General features: G+C 39.0%; 1 protein-coding gene across 1 annotated transcript; it reads left to right on the forward strand.

Moving 5' to 3' along the window:
• Positions 1–1,622: 1,622 nt before the first annotated feature.
• Positions 1,623–25,025, forward strand: SMC3 (structural maintenance of chromosomes 3). Its single transcript, XM_058029055.1, has 29 exons — positions 1,623–1,762; positions 4,774–4,849; positions 6,380–6,418; positions 7,232–7,299; positions 7,656–7,727; positions 7,915–7,994; positions 8,552–8,630; positions 9,990–10,107; positions 10,654–10,829; positions 11,435–11,515; positions 11,895–12,059; positions 12,203–12,324; positions 12,675–12,888; positions 14,505–14,608; positions 14,826–14,925; positions 15,352–15,512; positions 16,776–16,917; positions 17,216–17,366; positions 18,421–18,573; positions 19,484–19,635; positions 19,838–19,996; positions 20,687–20,794; positions 21,169–21,277; positions 21,750–21,997; positions 22,119–22,331; positions 23,064–23,255; positions 23,417–23,594; positions 24,131–24,237; positions 24,551–25,025. Exons 1-29 carry the CDS (start codon positions 1,748–1,750, stop codon positions 24,620–24,622), a joined length of 3,654 nt encoding a protein of 1,217 aa, XP_057885038.1. The 5' UTR covers positions 1,623–1,747; the 3' UTR covers positions 24,623–25,025.
• Positions 25,026–25,302: the final 277 nt, after the last annotated feature.

Below are 25,302 nucleotides of genomic sequence, written 5' to 3' on the forward strand. Positions count from 1 at the left end.
TAACATAAAAATGTTAACACAAAAATAGATGTAAGTAATTCTTTTAACCAGGTACAAGATTGTTTAGTTGTGTAGTAAGGAAAAGTGGGGAATCTGACTTTCGTTTTTTTCTCAACTCTCTTCTCCCCCCTGCCAGGGGTCTCCTTGGATGGGCCAGACATCTGAGACCTGAACTGCCAGCATCTCTACCCAGGAAAAGGGAAGAAGAGTAAATTTAGTATCACAAACTAATCCCAGAGAGATGCTGTGAGACTTATTTGAGGATTTAAAATTCTCTGAAATCCTAAGATGAAAGGGATTTTGAAAATGCAAATAGCAAAAATATTTTTTCCCTCAGTCAGATTGAACTAAGCTATTTAAAAGCCAAATAACACAGGCAGGAAATTTTCGTTTTGAATTTGTTTGTGAAGCAACCATTAAATGCTTTAGTTTTTTAAGCTCTATGTTTTCTGAAGAAACAATGGACCATTTCTTTATAGGTGCTGGTAAAATCTGTTACAATAGCTGTTAGTAAAACCATTTAATTACATGGCACTTAAGAATGTCTGAGACTGGTGAGATTTTCCCTTTGGAGAAGAGAGGTAATTCATCAATCTGTTATTCTAGGAGAGGTAGAAACTCGACCTTTCTGTTTAAATGTAGTGTTTATTAGCGTTAAGAGGCTCAGAGGAGGAATTCTATTGCATGTCTGGAAGTGCTGGCTACAGCCGCAGTTTTGAAGGAGCACTGTTAAATCGAAAATTGCATTTGCTCTGAGATGTCGCATCCCGACTGGTGTCACGACAACACCTGAAATCACCATAAGTGGAAGAGATTAGGTGAAAATTAAAGCTTCTCTCCCACCATTTTGCTTATTTTTGTGTGTTTGACAGCTCCTCGGGGGAGCTGGATAGTGGCTCGGTGGGTACAGGAGCGGGCAGGGACCCAGCCAAGCTGTTTTCCTGGGAATGTTCCGCACCATCGCTGTTTGCCCAGCTCACCCCGGGCACCTGTCCGGCCTCGCCCGGACTTTTTCCCTGCGGATGCGGAGCTCGGCGCCCAGCCCTGCGCAGCCGGGAGGAGCTGGCCGAGGGAACGGGTGTCCGCAAGGAGCGCGTCTGCGCAGCCCTAAGACTGCCGGTGCCTATTTTTTATTATCATTTTTATTTTTAAAAATAATTTTTACGCCCTCGAACGGAAGCCGGGTCCTCAGACCGAGCATTTATTATTTGACCTCCCGCGCAAGCGGCCCCTCAGGGCGGCCCCGACAGCGCCCCCCAGAGGCGCGCGCCGCCACTCGCTCCGCTCGCCTCAACTTGCCTTTGGCGCCCAATCCGCCCCTCGGCGGGAGAAACCACTTTTCCTAACTCCCCGGGGGGACCCCGGCGTCCGGGAGGCAGAGTGCCCTGCCTTCCCCGCCACGCAGCGCCCTCCAAAAGACCGCCGAGGCACTTTAGAAGATCGGGAAAAAGAAATTCCCGCTGCTCCACGTGGTGCCGCTTTTTCAGCGGTACAGGAGCGCGTTCTCTGCTCCACAGTTCTCCCTCCAAGTGGTGCTGAATGGTTCGCGCCAGGACGGGACGGGGAGGGTCCGCCGCCATTTTGTTTGCGTGAGGGGTGAGCGGGCCCTGTGCGGGAAGCGGGGGGCGGCTGAGGGGGCGGGAAGCGGCGGCGGAGACCCGCGGTCAAGCCGAGCGCTCGGACCGGAAAGAGACGGCGAGGGCGGGCTGAACGGCAGCCTGGCGGGCCTACCGCATCCTCGGCAGACATGTACATCAAGCAGGTGAGGCGGCGGGATTCGCGCCGCCCGCAGTGTGCGGTGCGGCCTGTGCCCGGCCTAGGGGGTTGGCCCAGCCCGCTCCGCCCCGGGGCTGGGGGCTCTGCACCTTCACATCTGCCCGGCCCGCAGCAGGGGACCCGCGGGCTCGCGGCGGGCTCGGAGGCCTTGGCTTCGATCTTTTCTGTCCCGGGGGACGGATCGAGGTCCAGGCTGAGGGAGGTGCCCCCGGCCCGGCCACGGGTCAGGTCCTACCGCCGGCTGGGCTGGCGGCGCTTTCTCTCCTTCTCTGCTCCCCGTTCATTCATTGCAGGTGTGAAGTGCCGCTGCGGTCTCCTCATGGACCCGAGACTTGTTCACGGGGCCCCTTTGCACGCCAGCCCCGGTGTCCGGGCCGCGGAGGGCTCGTACCCAAACAAAGGGCTCTGCTCCGCTGTCAGAAGCATCTTTCAGCTGTTCACATTGCGGGATCTCTGCCTTGGGGTGCTGCCTCAGGCCCCCGGGCATGAACCATTTCACCTGTTATGCCTCACCCTTGCCAAACGATCTGTGGCTGGTGCCCACTTGAAAAGATCCTGGTGTACACCTTTTTCAAACAGTTTTTGAGGATCTCGTTATATTACTAAGGCAGTTTCCCTGCAGCTGCTGTAGTAGCAGATTTTTATTACTGCTGCATATGTGTGTTCATTCAAAGCCTACCCGGATTCTCATTTCCTGGTGGACTCAAAATTGACCTGTTTCTCACACCCTGCGGGTGTTTTTCTTAAGACGAATACTTTATTAGCGTTGAAGGTGAATGTTTTACATAGATACCAGGTTTTCATCTACTGATTGTCTGACTGGGCAGTATTTCAAACACCTTTTGGTCGTACTTTTGTAAATCACTCTTGATTAATCATCATAGATGGGCACATTGCTTTAAAGACTTTGAATAAGAGTTTTTGTTCTGCAGATTTTAATCACTTGAAAGCAGACAGTAGTGGAGATCTATAGAGTAAGTCCAAATTAACTGGGAGCAGGGGAAACGTTTCATTTTGGGGAAAACAAAAAGAAGGAAAATTGGGTGGCCAGTAGCCAATCCTGTTACAGGAGCTATAGGAGAACGTGTAACAATTCTCATTCTTTTTATTTTATTTGCTGCCTACCTGTATTCTTAGCTTCAGATTCCAGGAATGAAATAATTTTGCAAAGAGAATTTGACCAGAAAGCCATAGTGCCTGGGGAGAGAATGGCTCTCAAGTTCTGACTAAAAGTTAGCTAATGCTTTAAAGTTTTATTGCATTTTGATTTTTATAAATTCCAGTGTTTGACTTGCTGTCTGACGTGGCATTTTCATTCAATATTAGTGAGATGGTTTTAATCCTTTAGGATAAACAGGTGATAAGAGGAGATTAGTGGAAAACCACAACAATACTATCAAGTAGTATATAACACTACATATATACTAGATATACTATTATGTATATATAGATATATATATCTATCTATATATGTATCTATATATAATAATATATATCTATATATATTATTATAATTAATAATATTAATAATATAATATCTATAATATAATATTGATAATATAATATCTATATATAATACTTATAGTGGCCTGTCTCATAATGGGAGAAAGACTGAAGATCAAACTTGACATGAATAAATATGGGCATTTTTCTCTCCCACTCTTTTGTCCAGTACTTTTTGTGGGCAGGAATTTCCCCCACTGTTTGTTTAACACTAGCAGAATGTGGATGCAGTTCTGAAGGCAGATGTTTCTTGAGGTGTTTGGGTGTACACTTAATAGAGGCCTTTGTAGCAGTGAAGAAAGGCTTGCTTAAATGTTTGCAGTACTACTTGTGGGCTTTTTGCTGGAGTTTTGTATGTGCTTCTTGAATAAAAAGTATTATGCTCATTTTCTGGACTGTGGGCTCCTTTAACACTTGAGGGTGTGGGAGAAGGGTGTTCAGACAAATAGAAGATGGTGATAGTACCCTAGACCTTACACACAAAACATCGAAGTCATTTCATACCTTAATCTTCAGCACTAATAACATGGAGAAGTGTAGTGCAAGCTGGGTTTGTGTCTTGTTAAGAAGTAATTTTTAGTGCATTGTAGCTGTCCTAGTGAAACACTGTGAGTGCTGTAACTGTATCCTGTTCTGTTGGGGAGGAGCTGGGCAGAGAGCACAGTCATTAAATGGGAGCTGCAATCGTGTTTCGAGTGTTCCTGCTGGAAGATGTGCAGGTGTCAGAGCTCCCGGTGCTGCTGCCTCTGCCGTGCCCAGCAGAGCTGCTGTGCTTTCAGCCAGCTTTGACGTGTGGAGCAGCTGCTGCAAGGTGGATTCCTTTTGTTGCTGTGCAGAGCTGAAGTTGGAGGATATTGTAACTCTGTACCCGGTGTATTGCTAGGCCTGGCAAACCTCAAAATGCTGCTCAAGTTAAAGAGTTGAAGTTTGATGTGCTGCTTTCAGATGACTGTTTGCTGCATAGCTCTTGAAGTTATTTGTGTACATTTTTGTCTCTTTAGGCTGTGAATTGGAGCCAAGACAAGCTTGCTTTTTGATGTTTCCCTTTAGATTGCACAGTAAAATGAGACTGTTGCATGTGAAATAGGCAGTCTAGTTCAGTTTGTGCAGCCTGCAATGGCCCTGCTTGGAGAATTCACCAATAAAATTCTCATGCTCTAAGTAAATTGCATTATAAAAATTAAGTCCTTGTTATACTCCGTTTTCTTTCCTGTATATGATTCTTTAGGCAAACACTTTTTTTCCAAAAACCTCTTGGAACTCTCTTGCTTGCTGTGCTTTGGCCTGCACAAGTACCAGCTTCTCTTGCTAGGGGAGAAATCTGTCCCTAAATCAGTGCTTGGGTGGGGGGCAAGTTTGATGTGAGTTTCTGATCTTGAGCTGGAAGGTTGAGTGTGTGCAGGAGGGGTAGGCAAGTTGATATAAATATTCTGTCAAACCTTATAGTAGAAAAACTGAGAGAACTTTGTTAAAATAACTCCTCCTTCTCACCAGGTAATCATTCAGGGCTTTCGAAGCTACAGGGACCAAACCATTGTGGACCCATTCAGCTCCAAACACAATGTCATTGGTAAGTTGTGATACTTGTCTTTTATCACTAGTTAAAATTGCACTTTTATTTCAGATTATATTCATGTTAGTCTCTTTTATAGTTTTTAATATTCTGGTTACATTTGATGATTGTATTTTCTGGTTGGGGAACTTCTGTACAGCTGTCTGTAATGTTCCACAGTGTGTTTTACACTTACAGCTATTAACATTCAATTTTGCTGGGACAAAGCTGAGCATCCAGAAACTGAGTGAGGTTCATAAACTCCTTCCTGGTGCACATCTCTGTATCAGCCAGACCTCCTTTAAAGGTTGTCCTTGCAGGAGCAGCACCAGAGAATTTGTACAGGATTCTTTTTCTTTTTGCTCTGTGCAAGTGTCATCATTTTTATAAATAAGCACACCAGCTATTATAAACTCCTGAAGAGAAAGAAGATCATCTTTCTTCCAGTTTTAAAGGATGAATTTGTGGACTGTAGACTGTCAAAAAGTACAAGTTTTGAAGTGCAGGTTCTTGAGTAATTCCTATTTTAATAACATATTTTTTCCCACCATTCTCACACCTCTTCTATTTCTGCCTATGGATGCCTGGCTCTGCCTTTTTTGTTTGCATTGATTTTAGTGATTGTGCAGCAACTTTTGAGACTGCTGACCCAACAGCAAGCAGTCAATTTTGGACATAAAATCTTAGTAGCCAGGATTTAACTCTGGCACTAGGGAAAAAAAACACGCATATGACATGAATACAGGTCTTGTTTAATAATATTATTTCTACAGGAGCTACAACTATATCCAGGTATTTATGTTCTTAAAATACACTAAAAAAATCTCTTTTCACTGAGAGTTTTTAGCTTCTTTTTAAAGACTTGATAACAGTTTTTGGAATGAGGTGAGTCTGGATGCTGTGTAGGCAGGCAGAGATGAAAAGCCTGGGATGTTCATTGCTGCTGGAAGACAAGTGGATTTGAAACTGATGCAGCAGGTGCTGATCTTAAAGAGAAGGCTCTGGGCCTTGCTGAAACGCTGCAGTATAAACATTGAGATGATATTGGTGTAGTGCTGTGTTCTTACACCTTTCATTGTCTATGTAGAACTAGTATTTATTCCAGTATTTTATGATTAACAAGTGGAGTATTAAGAAGTTAATGTGCTGCATGAAGTTCATGCAGTCAACCTGAATGTATAGGAAGTGGTTTCCTCTGGGTAAATGATCTGGAGCTGGGACACTTTGACTTAGGTTTACTGTTCTTATCCATCAGATTGTCAGTATAAGAACCAAAAAGATGGCAATAAATATGATTGGTTTAGCTGTTATTCTCATTGTGGAGTCGTTTTGGAGTTTGTAAGTCCACGTAGTGTTTGAGTGGGCAAAGAGCTAATGTCTTGTACTCAAGTGGTCCATCTACCAAGTTCATCTCATTCCCTGGAGTTTCATTTGGCTGTGTTATATTTGGGTTCTGCTCTTGAATATTTTCATGTCACATTTAAAGTACATTGCAGTGTTAACCTATGTCAGCTTAACTTATGTCATACTTTGTGTTTTAATTTTCAGTGGGAAGAAATGGATCTGGAAAAAGCAACTTCTTTTATGGTAAGCATGGATTTCTTGTTAGGCAAGGGATGCTGAAGATAGCAGGTTTCTTTGCTTGTTTTTGCTGGAACTCGGTTTAATAAATGATCTTCCTCAATAAGGAGTGGCAGAATGGAGATGACTTGACAGTGATGAAAGGCAGATATCAATGCACTTGTTTAATACTTAGTCCAGGTTTTTCCCTAGAATTCAGCTTCTCCTTTTAAGGGCCTTCTAAGACTTTCAGCTGGCAAATGTATTTACAGGAGGAAATGGATTCTAAAAGTTGCCCTCCATGAAAGATGATTATGATATTTGCAGTTTTTTTAGACATCCTTAGTGGCTAAATTCTACTCAATGGCAGTTTGGCACAGCTTAGACATTCTTTTAATATAAGGTTATGAGGGGGATTTTGTGAGGTGGGAGCATTAATGGAGGAGCAAAGATGCTAATTAAAGATGTTAGTATGCTTTGTGATGGTTGTGTTTATAAATTGTCTAATGCTAAGTACTTTAGCAATATTTTTAGCCTAGCCTGTGTGATGTGTATATGTAGAAGGATGCTGATGAATCCCTAATTCAGCATTGTTAATGATTATGCAGTGAAGCAGTGATGTGACAACAATGACCTCTTCAGATAAATCCTGCTGTACAGCAGGTTGAGTGATAAAGATCCTGCAGATCAAGGTTTTTAATGAAGAAATATTGGAAGATTTTGGCAACAGCTTGATTGTATTATATAACAGTAAACCAGTGTGTTTTGAGTTAATGAAACTGTTGCATGTCTCCCTGAAGGAAAGAATAAATTTTCTGTTTCTTTCCTATTTTATTACAGCAATTCAGTTTGTCCTCAGTGATGAGTTTAGTCATCTTCGCCCAGAGCAGAGACTGGCTTTGTTGCATGTAAGTGAATGTGTGTAGCAGCACAACTAAAGAATAAGCTAATGCATTTGAATGGGACAACAAAAATGTTCAGTTGCTGGGCTGTGGATATTTCAAGGCAATTATTTTGAAAGTAATTTTCTTTATTTCAGTTGGCAAAAGGGAATTTATTACACAGTACTACACTATGTTGATAATGGCCACCAGTGAATGCATAGCCAAGATTAGCAGAAATAAAAATGTGTGCTGGAAATTATGTAGATGTTCTTGCATCTCAAGTCTTTGAAAGGAAAGGGGAAGTAGGGTTGTCAAGGAAAAGAGGAGAAGAAAGAGTTCAAAATCTGGCAGCTGTCTAACCAGAACATCTCTTCTCTTAGGAAGGAACAGGTCCTCGAGTCATTTCGGCATTTGTGGAGATTATATTTGACAATTCCGACAACAGGTTACCGGTGAGTTCAGAGACCTGCTTTGGACATAGATTATCATTGCAGACTCAAGTGACCTCAGCCTTATGGAAGGCTTCAGCACATTACCTGCTTTTGGGTCATTTCTGCTAAAAAGTGTCATAGACATTCTGGTGTTAGTTACAGCTGCTTGCAGTAGGTCTGTGTATTTACTGGGTTCTGTTTTCTTAAGATTGATAAAGAGGAAGTCTCACTTCGCAGAGTCATTGGAGCCAAGAAGGACCAATATTTCTTAGACAAGAAAATGGTGACGTAGGTACTTCTTTTCCTTATCTGAATGAGAGCAGTAGTAGTTCTGTAAAATTCTATAGGCAAACCCAACACTTGCATCCCTAGCATGAAATAATTTATTTCTGTTGTGTAATACTGAGTGCCAGTAGTTTGATAGCTGGAATATCAGCCCTTATGCAATAGACAGCACACTTTGAATTGGCAGTTCAATCCATCCATTGGTGTGGTGTTTAACTGCTTGCATAGTATTTCTTTCAGGCTTTTTTGAAATAGAAGAGTTACCACACTCTCAGTGGTTTTATATCCTTCCTTATGATATGTTTGCCTGTATTTCCCTCCTCTGTGCTTCAAGGTGCTTATTTCTTAATCTCTTCCCATTCTATACTATTTTAGATATTTACCATTTTTATTCTCTCATTTCATTTTAGAATTAGCCATTTTTAAATAAAGAAGGTTGTTCAAACAGAGCATGCATTGCACACAGTGATATTATGTGATGTATAGTTGTGATAATTTACTGCATTTTATAGCTCTCACTTTTACTGTAAGTTTTTAATGGATTCATAATAACATTTCAGGAAAAATGATGTCATGAATCTTCTTGAAAGTGCTGGATTTTCTCGCAGTAATCCCTACTATATTGTCAAACAAGGAAAGGTAAGATTCTTTTTCACAAAGTAGAAGAATCACTGTCGAGGGTATCATGTTTCCTGGATGCCAAACTTAGTTCAATTATTTCAGAAGTAAACCAAAACCTAAATCTACCTCAACCTGAAATAGCTCTTGTATGTTAATGCTTCTTTGGCAGGTATTATTGTTTTAGTAATTTATGTTGATTTAAAAAAGAAATCATGTCTGTAAATGTTGATACTTAGCAGAGGGTGTTTTATCATGGTGATCTTTACAATCAGGCTTTTTTTCCCCGTATACTTAAATACAAAGCAAACTTGATTCCTGTGAAATAGTTCAGTATAAATTCAAAGATTTCTGGGCCTATAGATGAGGCATCAAAGTAATGGTAGAGAATTATAAGATTTTGAAAATACTGTCAATGGGGAATGAATGGAAAGTGCAGAAGTACCAAAAGTGAGTGCACATTAGGAAAAGAGCTCATGGCATGGGCTGTCTTCAACTGGTCTTCAAGACCCAAGCAGCTTTCTAGAACTTTCAAAGGACACCCATATCTGGAGACAAAGCACAGACTACTTGGAGTGGCTCACAGGGTGGAACATCAAGGAGGCTGGGAGCTGTCACCTCCAAAGGAAGGCATACCTGGGGAGGAATGCAAGAGGAGAAGACTTGAGGAGCGCTTGATGTCAGGAATGCTGACCCATAGTACAGTCTGCCAGATGTTTACCAGGATAAATTGTCCTATACAGTTGAATGTGTGCATTTGAAAGGAACTGCTACAGCTGGAAAGTCAGTGGTAGTGGGGGTTGGTGCACACTACTTAACAGCCAAAATACACAAACTGGTTTTAATAGAAGACAAATTAGAAACAGTTACCTTCTTAGAAAAGCATGCAGCCACTGAAATTCTATTGAAAGGAAGTGAGTTTTATGTTGAGTGTAATTGTATGACTGATTTGATGTCATATTAATGAGTGTTTCATGATGTTAATTATTCTAAGATTTATAACCCCTGAATTGTATTGTGGTTTTATGGAGGCATTTAAACTATTTGATTTAGCACCAGGACTTAAAAGCACAAGGTTGAGTTTCTCTAAATATAATTGAGTGGTTTATGATTTTTTCAGTGTAAATAGTACTTGTATCCTGAGTTTCAGAAACAAATGGAAATGTTGGAAAAGCAGCAAATTTTGTTACAAGCAGAGTGCTTGCAGTCCTGAAGTAATTGTCTCAAAAGGAAAGCAGTGTGTGGTGTATGCTGTGTATCTGAATCTTCTTACCAAAACCTCAGGCAAGCAGGCAGAGCAAAAGAGTGCAGTCTTTGCTCTGTTGTGGTTAGCCATACATTCAGAGCAAGTTATTGAAATCATAGATCTTGAATTTTCAGATCAACCAGATGGCCACAGCTCCTGACTCTCAAAGATTGAAGTTGCTAAGAGAAGTAGCTGGTACCAGAGTATATGATGAACGTAAAGAGGAGAGTATTTCACTAATGAAAGAAACAGGTAAAACTTCAAGAAATTACTGCTTTATGCCACAGTAATTAATTTAATTCTAAAACGTCAGGCTTTTTCAGTAAAGCTAGATAGATGTTATTTGTGGTATGTTAAACAATGCAGAGCTTGTCATATTTCTTCCTTGAACTTCCAATATCTCAAAAGGTTTAATAAGTTACATTCTGTGTGCTTTTAGTAATAAAACCTTTAGCTAAGCTAATACAGATAAATTTACTGTTCAAAACATATGAGTAATGTCAGCTGGCAGTGATCCAGAAATCAGGATATGCTGCTGTGCAAACACTAAAGTTCATGTTGTGCAGTCTTTGTTAAGTGTGTGAGCCAAGAGAGTACATGCTTGTGTTGTCTTATATAACAAGTATCAACGGTTCTGCTGTTGGGATGTTTTTGTGGAGAGCTTTTGGACGTGGGGTGTTTGTACATTTCATGTCTGTTGATCAGTTGGGAATCACTGGAGTAGATTCAGTGGCTGTAAAGATGGGGGATTGTGTTACAGTGTTTAACTGAATTTCTGTCTTGTCCTGTTTTCTGAAGAGGGCAAGCGAGAGAAAATCAACGAGTTGTTGAAATACATTGAGGAGCGACTGCATACTCTAGAAGAGGAGAAAGAGGAGCTGGCACAGTACCAGAAATGGGATAAAATGAGGAGAGCATTGGAATACACCATTTATAATCAGGAACTTAATGAAACTCGAGCTAAGCTTGATGAGGTAAAATATCTTGGCTGGTACAAAATGTAATGAGCTGTTGATTTGTTTTTGCTACCATCTCCTTGTGATCCTTGATAGAATCCTGGCAGTGTTAAGGAACCTTTCCTGTGCAGCCATCCAGGAGCCACTCTGGCAGTCAGAACTGCAGCACCTGAGCTAGGACTGAAACCCCTTCCCAGTGCAGGTGCCTCACTTGACTCCCTGCACCACACTCACAGTCAGACCAGGCTTCCCATAGCAGAGTCTCAGATGTCTTGATCCTTAAAGTAGTTTAATCTTGGTGCAATGACTAAATAACAAAGGAACCCAGCAGAGGAAATTGGGTTTTTATCCCATCACAGTGGAAGTGTGGGGCTGCTGTTGCTGCTGTGTCTCTGAGTGCCACAGGTTCCTGTGCCCTTCATTTTGCAAAGGGACATTAGTTCTCTTGCCTGTGGCTTCCACCACCCAGAATTTAATCTGCAGCATTCTGCAGCTGCACACTGAACTACCTGCACTGTATGTACTTGTCAGCATCACTGTTCTTCACTAGATAAATTATTTTCATTCTTAAACCACTACTGAAGCAGAATCTGGCTTAAGCTATTGGTGATATTTCCATACAGCTTTCTGCTAAACGAGAGACGAGTGGAGAAAAATCGAGGCAGCTGAGAGATGCACAGCAAGATGCTAGAGATAAAATGGAGGTAAAAATACTTTTAAAAGGGCTCTCCAGAGGTTTGTTTTGCTTTGTGGTTTTGGGGATTTTTTGGAGGAGGTGGGGAGGGAGAGGATGAGGGCTGGTGGTGTCTGTGTTAAATTCAGTTGCATGCTTTCATGCTATTTGGAAACTTGGGGGTTTTCACACATCTGATGTATTGTGATCTACAGACTAATGATCTTGTGAGCTTTGATAAATAGTGAAATGTTCATTCACTATCTTGTGAGCTTTGATAAATAGTGAAATGTTCATTCACTATCTTGTGAGCTTTGATAAATAGTGAAATGTTCATTCACTATCTTGTGAGCTTTGATAAATATGAAATGTTCATTCATATAAGATACTTTATACTTAAATTTGCATAGGAAATAGAACGGCAAGTTCGAGAACTGAAGACAAAGATTTCTGCAATGAAAGAAGAGAAGGAGCAACTTAGTGCAGAAAGACAGGAGCAGATTAAACAGAGGACTAAATTAGAGTTGAAGGCAAAAGATCTACAGGATGAATTAGCTGGCAACAGTGAGCAAAGGGTACGTAACACCAGTGAAGTCTTAAAATGTCAATGAGACAAGGAAGTGTTCATGTGCACTGAAATTTTGGTTTTAGACTGAAGCCTGTCACTGTTTTGTAAGGTTTGTTAAATACTAACTTTAAATACTGCTTTGACTTTCAGAAAAGACTGCTAAAGGAGAGGCAAAAACTTCTTGAGAAAATCGAGGAGAAGCAGAAAGAATTGGCAGAAACAGAGCCAAAATTCAACAGTGTAAAAGAAAAAGAAGAGAGGGGAATTGCTAGGTCTGTGGCGTTCTGTGCAAATTTTAACAATGCTATCCATCTGCATTTAACAAAAATTTGTACTTGTTGCTTGACAGCAGGGTAGCTACATGCACTTGAAGATGGTCTGTAAAAAGTCTGCTTTATTGTTGGGGTGGGAACAGTATTTGGCAAAATGATTTTCTAAGCTTAACCACTTCTTGTGGATTATTTTGTTTATACATGATCCTTTTCTTTTTGTTACTGATTTGGTGCTCGAATTTGAGGGCCTGGTATGACATTTGAAAGTTCCAGCATTGATTCTTAATGCTTGCTCTTAATAACTTCAAGATTTCTTTAAAATACAAGATGTCTTTCCTTTCTCAAAACAGACTTGCACAGGCTACACAAGAAAGAACAGATCTCTACGCAAAGCAAGGTCGAGGGAGCCAGTTTACTTCCAAAGAGGAGAGGGATAAGTGGATAAAGAAAGAGCTGAAGTCCTTAGATCAAGCCATCAATGACAAGAAGAGGCAGATTGCAGCTATCCACAAGGACTTAGAGGATACAGAGGCAAACAAGGAGAAAAACTTGGAGCAGTACAGTGTAAGTTTGCAGCTTATTCTCAGTCTTTTTTAGAGAAAGGTTAAATACTCAGTCGTGGACAGTCAGACTTCAGTGCCTGTTTATAAGGAAGATGTGACTTTCTGGTTGAGTGTTGGCTTTGAAAAATGCTTATTGAAAACAGCTACAGATAAACTTTCAACTCCTTTAACATTGTACTGTCTTTGCTCTTTATGTTGGCTTTGTCTTCTCATACTTTCCCCAATATGTTTGGCCTGACTTATCAGGAATAGGCTTCTATCTGCCTTGCTCTTGTCTATGTTGAACATAGCCATTTAATAGAAAACAATTTGTTACGTTCTTATGGAAGTCTGTGTTGGTTGTTTTCACTTTTCTCATTTTCCCAACAGGGAAAGCAACAGGGTCTTTTTGTCTATGAAGCAGGCACTGCACCCTTGTACCGTGGCTGCAGCTGGTTAGAAGTTACAGCCCTAGGCGTGTTAGAAGATTAATCTGTTACCTGCATAACTTAGATTTAATTTCCATTCAGAAATGGCTCTTACAGTGCAAGTACAGCAAAATAATCCAAAGGTAGCATTCCTGCTAGGAGCTCTAGCTGTGAAAACCCTGCTTTTGTATTGAGAGAACATACAGTGCCAATGCTGATGGTCTTGGTCTTTGTGTAATATACCTACTGAAATTGAGGGTCAGTCTGACACCGTGCAGGAGTGTAGTTGTACAAAGATGATGGTGTTCTGCTAAAATACTGCTTGATTTGGATCCACTTTAGCAAAGTTGTGATTCTCTGAGTTGGTGAATGAAGAAAATGGCATTTACCACTGGCTGATTGCAATTGTACTATACTGCTCAGTGGTAATTCTGTAGAATTGAAAGGGTTAAATTTGTTGTGGATTTTGATTCCTTTCTATAAACATGTCTTGGTTTCCTTTTCCTCCTCAAGGAAGGTTGATTTATGCTTAGGTGAAAAGTTGTACAGCTTGTTGTTGTTCAAAGAGAAGGCATCTTGGGTGAATGTGACTGAGAGCCTGCAAGGTTGGTTTAGAACGAGCTGGCTGCGTTTTTACAACACAGTTAGTCCTCCTTGTACACATATAAATACATAAACACTATGGAGTGCTGGCCCTGAACTGCTCTGAAAATGGCAGGTGTTAAGTGAGCAGAGGGGGGTGTCTGTGCATTGGCTTAAGCAGCACACTGTTGACAGCAGCTGGCTTGAAAGTCTGGTACTGCTGGAGAGCAGGCTAAGGCTTTTGACTAATAGCAGGTTGACATGGTACACAAGATTAGTTGTACTTATCACAAATGTCATTTCAGAGCATGAGAAGTTATATGTGTGTTAGTTACTGTTTTGATTCCTGTTCTTGCTGTGACTTACAGGGATCCATTTCACTTCAATGCCCAGAGGCACAGTTGAACTCAGTGCCTGCCTTGCCATCTGTGTGGCACCTACACCTTGTTACTGCTTCTTTACAAAGCTGTCTTTATTCTTACTGCTTCTGCAGTTTGTTGTAAGCTGGTTGAAGTGATTCTAGGAATTTTCTGAATTTTTAGTAGTTCAGTATTGAATAAAACAGATGTTTTTTTTTTTTTTTAATATAGAGAGCTGTAGTTTCATACTGTTGTTTTCTTTGTATTAGAAACTGGACCAGGATCTCAATGAAGTGAAGGCTCGTGTTGAAGAATTGGACAGAAAATACTATGAAGTGAAAAATAAAAAGGATGAGCTACAGAGTGAAAGAAAGTTAGTAATTAATTGAAATATGTCTCAATCTCACTTAATGTGAAGGACCCCAACTGTGTAGTTGTTAACATGGCATGTAGGTATGTTTTTGAAATATGGCCATGTATGAACTTCTGCACTTTGCCTTCCCATTAGATTAGCAGCCTTTAAGAAAATAATAATAAAACATTCAGATTACATTCACATTTAAAAAAAAATTATTGGTTTTGTTCTGTAGTTACCTATGGAGAGAAGAGAATGCAGAACAACAAGCTCTTGCAGCAAAAAGGGAGGATCTAGAAAAGAAACAGCAGCTTCTCAGAGCAGCAACAGGAAAGGTAAGATAACCTCACTCTTGATAACTCCTTGTAGAATATCATTCTTGACAAGTTAGTTTTATCTAAAAGATATGATAGTTACTTTTAAAATTATGGTCTTTATCTCACAATTAAGATGGACAAATTATATTCTGTGCTCAAGTTTTCAAATATTCATAGCTCTAGCACTACTTGAAAATGAGTTTTGTGAGCTCAAGGTAGTTGATATGAGGCAAAAATGGAATATTTTTAAAATTTCCTCTGATATCTTTTTGATTAAAAAAACCCCAAACAAAACTAAAAAGCGATAGTCTCTCATTTAGGTATGTTGTGTTAGGGCTATAGGTTAGTTAACAGGAATTTGGCATAAAACCTGTCACAAAGTTAAAATGAATATTAAGCCCATGCATTTTAACTGCAGTACAGTAATTAGCTGTATTTTAACAGGCCATTTTGAATGGAATAGACAGCATAAACAAAGTTTTGGAGCACTTCCGTCGGAAAGGCATCAACCAGCACGTTCTGAATGGCTACCATGGAATTGTGATGAATAACTTTGAATGTGAGCCAGCATTCTACACCTGTGTGGAGGTCACTGCAGGGAACAGGTAATTAATTCTGTGCTATTTAGTGCAGTGTCACAACTTTTCTACTGAAATTTTATTCTTTTGATCTTGTCCTCTTCCATTTTTTTTTGTCAAAGTGCTTTCTATATGGTATGATCAAACTGCTGTTTCTTTGTGAAGGAACTAAGAAGAATTCTGACTATTTAAATGATAATTCTAACCGCTCCTGACTTTGTCTAAAAAAACCTTAAACAAAAGCAGAGAGAAAAAAAAATTAAACCAAAAAAGGTCCCAGACCCACACTCCTGACACTTGCCAGGGTCACTGGTGGTGAGACTGAATTATATTGAATAAAATGGACAGCATCTTGCAGTGTGGAGAATTCTACAGTAAGCAAGGCTGATATTTCAGTAAATACTAAGAATTATTTCACTTGTACTAGAAAATCTCATGGTTGAGAATGGTCTCTAAACTGTCAAAAACTGCTGTCTAAAAGTTATCTGAAAAGATGCTGAGTGTTAATGGATCTGTGTAAAATGTTTTCTAGAAGTAAATGCCTGTTGGGTGATCCACCACTTGCTGCAACATCTAACACTTCAAGTTAATGAAGATCATCTTTTTGTGTGATTGGTCCCTGTTCCAGCTTATGAGTAGTCATGAAGGTTCTTGTTCTAATGAAGTGCAGCTAATGGCATAAGAGCAGGAAAGAGGACAGAGGTGACATGATCTTGCAAAGTGTCACATTGAAATGTTGATGCTCCTGGGATTGGAAATGCAGTCTCTTCTGAAACTTGTATCAGTGTGAACAAGGGTGTCTCTTCCAAGCACTTCACAGTTCTCTGAATCCTGTGCCCCATAGTTTGGAAAATGTAACAAGCAGCCTTAGTTCAACTTGCAAAGCAAAAATCACCCAATTCAGTCCCTTATAGTGCACAGGGAGATGGGGTCTCTGTCCCTGTGTGTGGTGTAGAGAGGCAGCAGAGGCAAACTTTGGAGATCCATGCAGAGAGGGGGGGCTGAATGTTGTGTGATGGAAATGCAGGACACAGGTGTGGACACAGTGGCACTGTACACATACTGAGCTGCTTCTGGCTGGACAGTGGAATGTGAAGTTGTTGGCTCATCCTATTTTAACTGAAGTGAAAAGTACCCACTGGCTTTTTCTAAGGCATGGAGTTGGAAATGCAGTGCAACTTGATAGTGATGTGTTATGTAATGGAATCTGCAAGAATACTGTCTGTATACAAATATGTTTGTCCTTTTAGCATTGTGAAGTTTTGCCTACTTGTTTGGCTTGTTAAACAGGCTGTTTTATCACATTGTGGATTCTGATGAGGTCAGTACAAAGATCCTAATGGAATTTAACAAAATGAACCTTCCTGGAGAAGTTACTTTCCTCCCTCTGAACAAGCTGGATGTTAGAGATACTGCTTATCCTGAGACTAATGTGAGTGAGAATTACTTTTGAACCTATCTTTGCTTCATAGCCACAAAGCCTCATGCTTTGAACTATGTACATTGCTTATTGCCCACCACTTGCTTTTTGTTTGTCTGCATTTAAATACTACTTCAAATGTGTACTTCTGAACATAAACTATGTTATATAAAAACATTTTTCTACAAGGTATCTGCTCTTTATCAGCTGCTCTTTACAAGTGAAAAAGCAACACTTATAAGTAGAGTTTTATTGTAACTTGATACTCAAGATGTTACTTAATTCCTGAATTGTAATTCTCTCACTTTAGGATGCTATTCCTATGATCAGTAAATTGAGATACAATCCAAGATTTGATAAAGCTTTCAAACATGTTTTTGGGAAGACTTTAATTTGTCGTAGCATGGAAGTGTCCACTCAGCTGGCCAGAGCTTTCACAATGGATTGTATCACTCTGGAAGGTAAATACTGCAATTTTTTATAGGTTGTTTATTGCAAAAATAGGATTCCTGGGAACATGGGGCTCATTAAACATATTCTGTTCAGTGCTGTTGAAATAAGATTTATTAAAAATAATGGTATACTTGGCTGAGATCTATGTACAAGGCTGCACTTGGTTAAATACAGTGCTTAAAAATACAGCATTTCTTGGCAAGGTATGGAATTTTCTTATGTTCTAAATTTTAGTAACAATGTGTCTCCATCCTGAGAATTACAGATTAGGTTTGCATTCATCCAGGTTTTTTTTATCCAATTTAACAGGCATTTGTTTTCCTGGAGTGTTTATGGTGTTTTCCCCAAGCTCAAACCAGTGTTTAGGGTGTGAATGAATGGCCATAATTCCTTAATTCCATAAGGCCATTCCTTAATTCCTTATAAAGGCAATGTGAATTCTTCTGTGCAACAGATATATTTACATCTTATGTTCTGTGAAATAATCTATAATTTTTTTAATTGTCTGTATTAAAGAGGGCAGATTCCTTGCAGGCTTATTGTTGTCTCTTTGTGTCTTAAAGTCAATCTGAAAAAATTCCTAAGGGTGTCTGAGGAAGAAATTACTGATTTTTTCAGTATCAGCATACTCTATAAGCCACAGATGCTGCTAATTACTTCATGTCTTTATTTCCTCATAGAGAACTTGAGATTTTTTTTCAGACTGGTAGTGCTAGTCATTTGCATTTTTCCCTTAATATAAGTATTTATTTTCTTTCAAGCTACATGGTTTCAGAAGCTAATTAAAATTAAAATTAAAAAAAAAAAACAAAACAACTAATGGTTAAAGGAGATCCTAGCAGTCTGTGTGAAGATTTTGAGAAAGGAAATAGCGCTTAAATTGAATAGAGAAATAAACATTTCCCTATTTACTGTAAACATAAATGATTGCTGAAACATTCAGTGCTTTTGTAGCTTAGTTGAAATGTTCTGGTTAACCTGCTAAGTTGTGCTGTGGGAACTGTGCTGGACTTCAGGCAAGTGTGTGGTGTGCATTTTACATCTCATGTGTTCTGCTCTCAGGTGACCAGGTCAGCCATCGAGGTGCTTTGACTGGAGGTTATTATGACACCAGGAAGTCTCGGCTTGAATTGCAAAAAGATGTTAGAAAAGCAGAAGAGGAACTTGGTGAACTCGAAGCAAAGCTCAATGAAAACTTACGTAGAAACATTGAAAATATCCTTTTGTTGTTAATGGGAAAGGTTGTGTGACACAAAGCTTTTCTTTTGTGGTTACAGTAATAGATGAAAAACAGGAGACTGACTTGTTACATATTATCTGTGGCATTTGTTTTGACTGTTTTGTGTGCAGCCTGGTTCTCTGTGTTACTGTATTTGATATTGATCTTTAAAGCTTAGAGGTGAGGTTAAACCCTAGAGTATGAGGCTTTCCATTCCTTTTAGAGTCTGTTGTAGTAACTGCCATAACCAGATATTCTTATTATCTGTGTTAATCTTCACTGCTTCTTCTGACTCAGGCTATATTTCTAGTACTTGTGTCCTGAATTGATGTGTTACACAGTCCACTTCTGCTGTGGAGGGGAGGTGGGAGAGCATTGTGCTGTAATAAGCTCTGAGTTGCTTGACAGTTTGATCTTTCCAGTCTCTTTGCACTGTGTCCTTTTGAGATCCAATATCTACATTTCAGGGGTAAGGGAGGTTTATACATTTTTCTTATCCATCACTCAGGTCATTCTGTCCTTCAGACTGAACTCCTTTGTTTTTTGACTTGCATCAGTGCATTAGAGACATCTGTTTTGTATTTTATAAGATCTGAGCTTTCCCTGCATGTTCAAATGTATCCCTGTGTTCTTCCAAATGTTGTGTAATAAAATAAGCAAGGAAATCTTCATTTACCTTCGTTCCTGGCGTTGGTAAGTTACTTGATAAGTTGATAAGCTGCTCAAGTTGTTTTTGTTGATGATTCTTGATTTTTCCTCTACAGGTGATATTATGGTTTGGTGGAGTTTTGATTTGTTTGCTATTTTGATGAAAGATGAATATGTCAGATAGAAAAAAATTGAAGGTACTAGTAGGAAAAAAATGATTTTTAAAATAAGGACAGAATTTTCCTTAGCCCACAGTATGGATTAATAATGAGATTGACCAGCTAATGAACCAAATGCAGCAAATTGAAACACAGCAGAGAAAATTCAAAGCCTCTCGAGACAGTATTTTGTCAGAGATGAAAATGCTGAAGGAGAAAAGGCAGCAGTCTGAAAAGACATTTATGCCTAAGGTTGGTATGGGGATATTGAAAGCTGTTACTTGGTTTATTTTAATTGTTTCATTAATGTTACTGATAAACGTGCATTCCCTTCTGGCTAACATCATAATATCAAATATGAAGAGATAACTAGAAATATGTTAATATGAAGAGGTGAAATTCATATAAATCTAGAGCTTGCTTTGAGGAGTGATTCTGTCTGTCTGTCCCACAGCAACGCAGCCTGCAGAGCCTGGAGGCAAGTTTGCATGCCATGGAGTCAACTAGAGAATCGTTAAAAGCAGAACTGGGCACGGATTTGTTGTCTCAGCTCAGTCTTGAAGATCAGAAACGTGTGGATGCTCTTAATGATGAAATTCGACAGCTGCAGCAAGTAAGGAAATTCAAATATCTTGCTATTAAATGTGGTACCTTCTTAGCAATCAACTTTTGTCCTTTTGTATGAAAAGTCACTTATGAATATAGTGTCAGTACATCAGTGCTTAGTCAGGAGTAGGTAGGTGTGTTTAAAGTTCTGTCATTTGCAAAGGGTATTTGCAAGTTTTTCTCAAACACCAGGTGAAATTTGCCAATTGATTGTGTGAGAATTAAGGCTATTTGTGTTGAAATCATCACAATTTTCTTGCTCTTGCTATTGACTTTCCAACAATAAATACAAATAGATATCATGTGAAAGGAGGATGCACAGTATGAGGAAGGAAAATTTCTATATGTGAGTGGTAGGTGAGACAAAACAGCTTTTGATTGACACATGTTGCTGGAAAAATACTGCTTCTTAATATACTCTCTAAAGCATTTCTGGGTTTAAGAATTGAATTCAGATACAAATAAAGATTAATAAACTCACTGATTTGTACAGTTGACTTTTACACTAGACACCTTTGAATTTTTTTTTTCTGTCAGTTAAAATTAGAGGAACAGTCCAGAGAACTGTGAGATTTTAATACACAGAATTGTGTGAAGAGGGTTTTTTTGTTGTTGTTTTATAAATTTTTTTCCTATAACAAGGTAAAAATAGTCCTTGTCAGGTAAGGCAACTAATATACTTCTCTACTTTCTTCAGGAAAACAGACAGCTTTTGAATGAGAGGATTAAATTAGAAGGCATTATCACAAGAGTTGAAACATACCTCAATGAGAATCTGAGAAAACGCTTGGACCAAGTGGAGCAAGTAAGGGCTTTCTTTTAAATGTGCTTTTGCAGTCTGGGTTTGGTTTATTTCTAGGGCTAACACAAGTAAATCATAAATACTTATTTGTTACACTGCATTATCTGTAGTGGGGTTTGCTCCTCTGAGTATAAACTGAGTTAAGTATTGATTTGAATTTCAGCAAGTTTTTGACAAAGCAACTGTGAATACGTGGCCTGTGCATCAATAGGACTATCATAATGCCAGATTTGTTTGAAAATCTAACTTATTAGACCTTAGAACATCATGAAAATATTGAGTAGTATATGTATGTAATAGTTATATATAGAGTAGCAGAAAATATCTTTTTTTGTCCCATTCATGCTGAAGCCTGGTGGCATTTATTTATCCCATAGGAACTGAATGAGCTTCGAGAGACAGAAGGTGGCACAGTTCTTACTGCCACAACATCAGAACTGGAGGCTATCAACAAACGAGTGAAGGATACCCTGGCACGGTCAGATGGTTGGTAACATCATGTTTTGGAAAGAAAACTCTCCAGGGTTTTGAAAGTTCACACATGCCATATTTGATTCAGAAATAGATCCCAATGTAATTAACTTGTGTTGGGCTTCCAGCTTGAGGGTGTGGTAGTTGAAAGGCAACTGTCCTACAAGCAAGATCTTGTGTAATTGTTCCTGAATTTTGTCTAACCCATTTAAAACTCAGCTGCTTGAGTTTGGTTTGAAACTTCCTTTGCTTCCCTTTCTAGACTTGAACAATAGGACTCTACATTTGTTTGGGGTTTTTTAAAGCCATATACTCATGGGGAAGAAAAGAGGGATTTTCAGCTTTCTGCCTGAACTTTAACCATGTTTCTTAATAGATCTTCTTTATCTATTTTTTTGTTTCATAAATACTTCATTGGATAATTACTGATCTTATAGAGGAGTGCAAAACTTAGCTTTGGGTTTTGTACTCTTGTTCAATATTGCAGATCTGGATAACTCTATTGACAAAACAGAAGCAGGGATTAAAGAACTTCAGAAGAGCATGGAACGCTGGAAGAACATGGAGAAGGAGCATATGGATGCTATTAACCATGATACAAAAGAACTTGAAAAAATGACAAACAGGCAAGGCATGCTCCTCAAGAAGAAGGAGGAATGCATGAAGAAAATACGAGAGTTGGGTTCACTTCCACAGGAGGCTTTTGAAAAGTATCAGACTTTAAGTTTAAAGCAGGTAAATAGTGTGCTTGGTTTCATGTTTTATGACCTGAAACATTGGTGTCACCTGCATCTTGAGTGTCAAGTGTGGCTAGAATTGCAGGTCACTTTGATGTGTTCGTGTTTTCTGTTTGCAGTTATTCCGCAAGCTGGAGCAGTGCAATACTGAACTGAAAAAATACAGTCACGTTAATAAAAAAGCTTTAGATCAGTTTGTGAATTTCTCAGAGCAGAAGGAAAAATTGATAAAAAGACAAGAGGAACTGGACAGGGGCTACAAATCCATCATGGAGCTGATGAATGTCCTTGAGCTCAGGAAATACGAGGCTATTCAGCTGACTTTCAAACAGGTAACAAAATGGGAACAATTATAAAGACACTGGTGCTGAAATCAATCAAGTTGTCCCATGGTGTAGCAGCAGTATGAGAAGAAGAGGATACTAAATAAATCTGTACTAAGAGAAGGCTGTGTCGTGTAACTTGAGGCTTGTGGGTTTTTTAAAAACTGAAAAGTAAATAATGCTACCATTTTCAGTAAGTGCCCATCTCCCATACAACTCTAGCTGTGCTTAAAACTTCTGAAATACTTCCTCTCACTCTCAAGTGAGTTCCTATATACTTACATTCAACCCTTTTTGGGAACTGTGGCAAAAAACTGCACCAAATCTCTTCTCCAGATTTAGTGAAAGGAATTTTAATGTTAGCAAAGAATCTTAACTACAAAATGTGTGAATTTTTCTCTTTAAAGGTTTTTTGCTTAACTGAAGATTACTAAGAAAAATCTTATTTTTGCTACAGGTCTATGTTTTAATTGGACCATTTTATTGAAAAAAATTTTGAAAATTCTCATACTACAAAAACAGTTGTTTTGACTCTTGTTTTAAGCCAAGCTTTGTACACCATACATTTCTCACTTCTGCTTAAGAGCATGAATCTCTTCTTTGAAGCAGATTCTCTTTTTTTTGTGTTCATGCAAAAGCACTTGTCTGCATTGGATTTCACTCTGTAAAAATGAGTAGGTTTTGATGAGTAGGTTTCGCTTTGTAGAAATGAGGAGGTAAAAGTGACTATTTCTTTTTCAGGTGTCAAAAAATTTCAGTGAAGTATTCCAAAAGTTAGTACCTGGTGGCAAGGCCACATTGGTGATGAAGAAAGGAGATGTGGAAGGCAGTCAGTCCCAGGATGAAGGTGAAGGCAGTACTGAGAGCGAAAGGGGATCTGGATCTCAGAGCAGTGTTCCATCTGTAGATCAGTTCACTGGAGTTGGCATAAGGGTAAGGAAAATAATTGGTTTTTAGTCTCTTGAATGTTTGCTTAGGTTGTCTTTTAACTATATTTTTAAAAGGCAGCATTTAGTTGATCCTGTCTGTTTAATAGCAAGTGATGCTGTGGTTTAATGTTTTGAAATCATCTTGCTGGTGCATTGTTTTCTTAGGTATCATTCACAGGAAAGCAGGGTGAAATGAGAGAAATGCAGCAGCTTTCAGGTGGACAGAAATCTTTAGTGGCCCTGGCCCTAATATTTGCCATCCAGAAATGTGATCCAGCTCCGTTCTACTTGTTTGATGAAATCGACCAAGCCTTGGATGCCCAACATAGAAAAGCTGTGTCAGGTACTTGTCTGCCTTTTATAATCTTCATTGTGGTTGAAGGTAATAGTTTGTTTTCTCATCCCTGATGTTTAAGAATAAAGCTTTTGATGATAAAAACACATTTTTGAGAAGCCCAGTGTGTGTATGGAGAAGTTCTCATGAACTTGGTTTAATGTAGAAGCTGAAGCTCTGTTCTGTTACTGCATCTAAAGGGTCTCCTTACTGCACTTCAGTGTGTTGAAAAACAGTCCTGTTTTGAAGTCTGTTTTGATTTTAAAAAGGAATAGAAAAGTGCATTAGTGGTTTTTCATCATAGAAGTTGAATATACTAGGTTTGCTGAGTGACTGGACTTTTCAGAGTTCATACTGGAATTAATGAGAATACTTGTATGTATTATCTGGGAAATAAAACTGCTATGGATACTTTCTTGATTTATGGGGTTTTTGCTTCATTAACCAAAACCTCATTTTGAATAAGGCAAAGACTTTGCTATTTTTGTCTGTCTCACTTTATTGAAAATGCTACATTAATAAAGAATTTTTGTGTTCTTTTTTAGATATGATTATGGAACTAGCTGAACATGCTCAGTTTATTACAACAACTTTTAGGCCAGAACTGCTTGAGTCAGCTGACAAATTCTATGGTGTAAAATTCAGAAATAAGGTAAGTAGTATGATAGATAGCCTTCTCAGTAAACACCATAATTAAAATAAGTTGTGCATTTGAGACTTAGCAAGAATTCAGAGTGAATCAGACTCACTTGAGCTGATAAATTTCTGTTTATGACACAGTCTTCTATAAAGAGTTCTCTCGTTCTTGGAAGAGAATTTAAATGCCTGCAAATGTCTAGTGTCACATTCTTTAAAGGGATTATAAATCAATCATAGACCCATTGCTGAGTCCTGGAGCCTTCAGAAATGTCTGTCCTATTCTGCAGGAAGTACTGTAATAACTGAATGATTCTTTGTTCCACCAGGTCAGTCATATTGATGTGATCACAGCAGAAATGGCCAAAGACTTTGTAGAAGATGACACCACACATGGATAAAGGAACTTGTAATTACTGCTTATTTGGAAGATGTGTATAGTGCTATGTTTATGCCAGGGACCTGTACATTTTAAAGATGAAGTATTTAGTCCTTGTTTAAAGTAGTTTTTGAGTACACATTTTAACCAAGACCACAGAAGGCTTAGTTTCAAATGAGCTTGAGTATCCATTTTGTCTCTGTTGCTGTATTTTATAAGATAATTGTTAATGTTACCTTTATACAATACCTGTAGTTTGGAAATTTTATTCTCTTCCTTCAAAATTTTTGTAAAGCGTTTGTTGCTGTTTTAAAGCTTTTCAGAAAATGCTAGCTATTTCTTCTTAAGTATAGTTTTATCATTTATATTGCCTCACACTTTTTTTTTAATGGCTTCAATTAAAATGGTTGGTTTTATGGCTGTAACTTGTATATATAAAGTTTTTGGGTTATATTGTCTTTCTGAAGAGGAATCCACCAAGATGGAGTAAACACTTCAGTCATATTGAAGTGGCATTTTTCAGATTATGAGACAAAGCAATTCACCCAAGCCACTCTTTCCCCCTCTTCTGCACATTGCCAGTGCCAGAAGAAAACTGCCCCAAATCTATGCTTGTCCAAATCCATCATGTTCTGGTTATTGAACTGAAAAAAGGTAAGTATCAGAGAGTCCTGAAATGACCCTAGAACTGTGTCAAAACAA

The sequence above is a fragment of the Melospiza georgiana genome, chromosome 8, assembly GCF_028018845.1.
Source record: "Melospiza georgiana isolate bMelGeo1 chromosome 8, bMelGeo1.pri, whole genome shotgun sequence".
Lineage (NCBI taxonomy): Eukaryota > Metazoa > Chordata > Aves > Passeriformes > Passerellidae > Melospiza > Melospiza georgiana.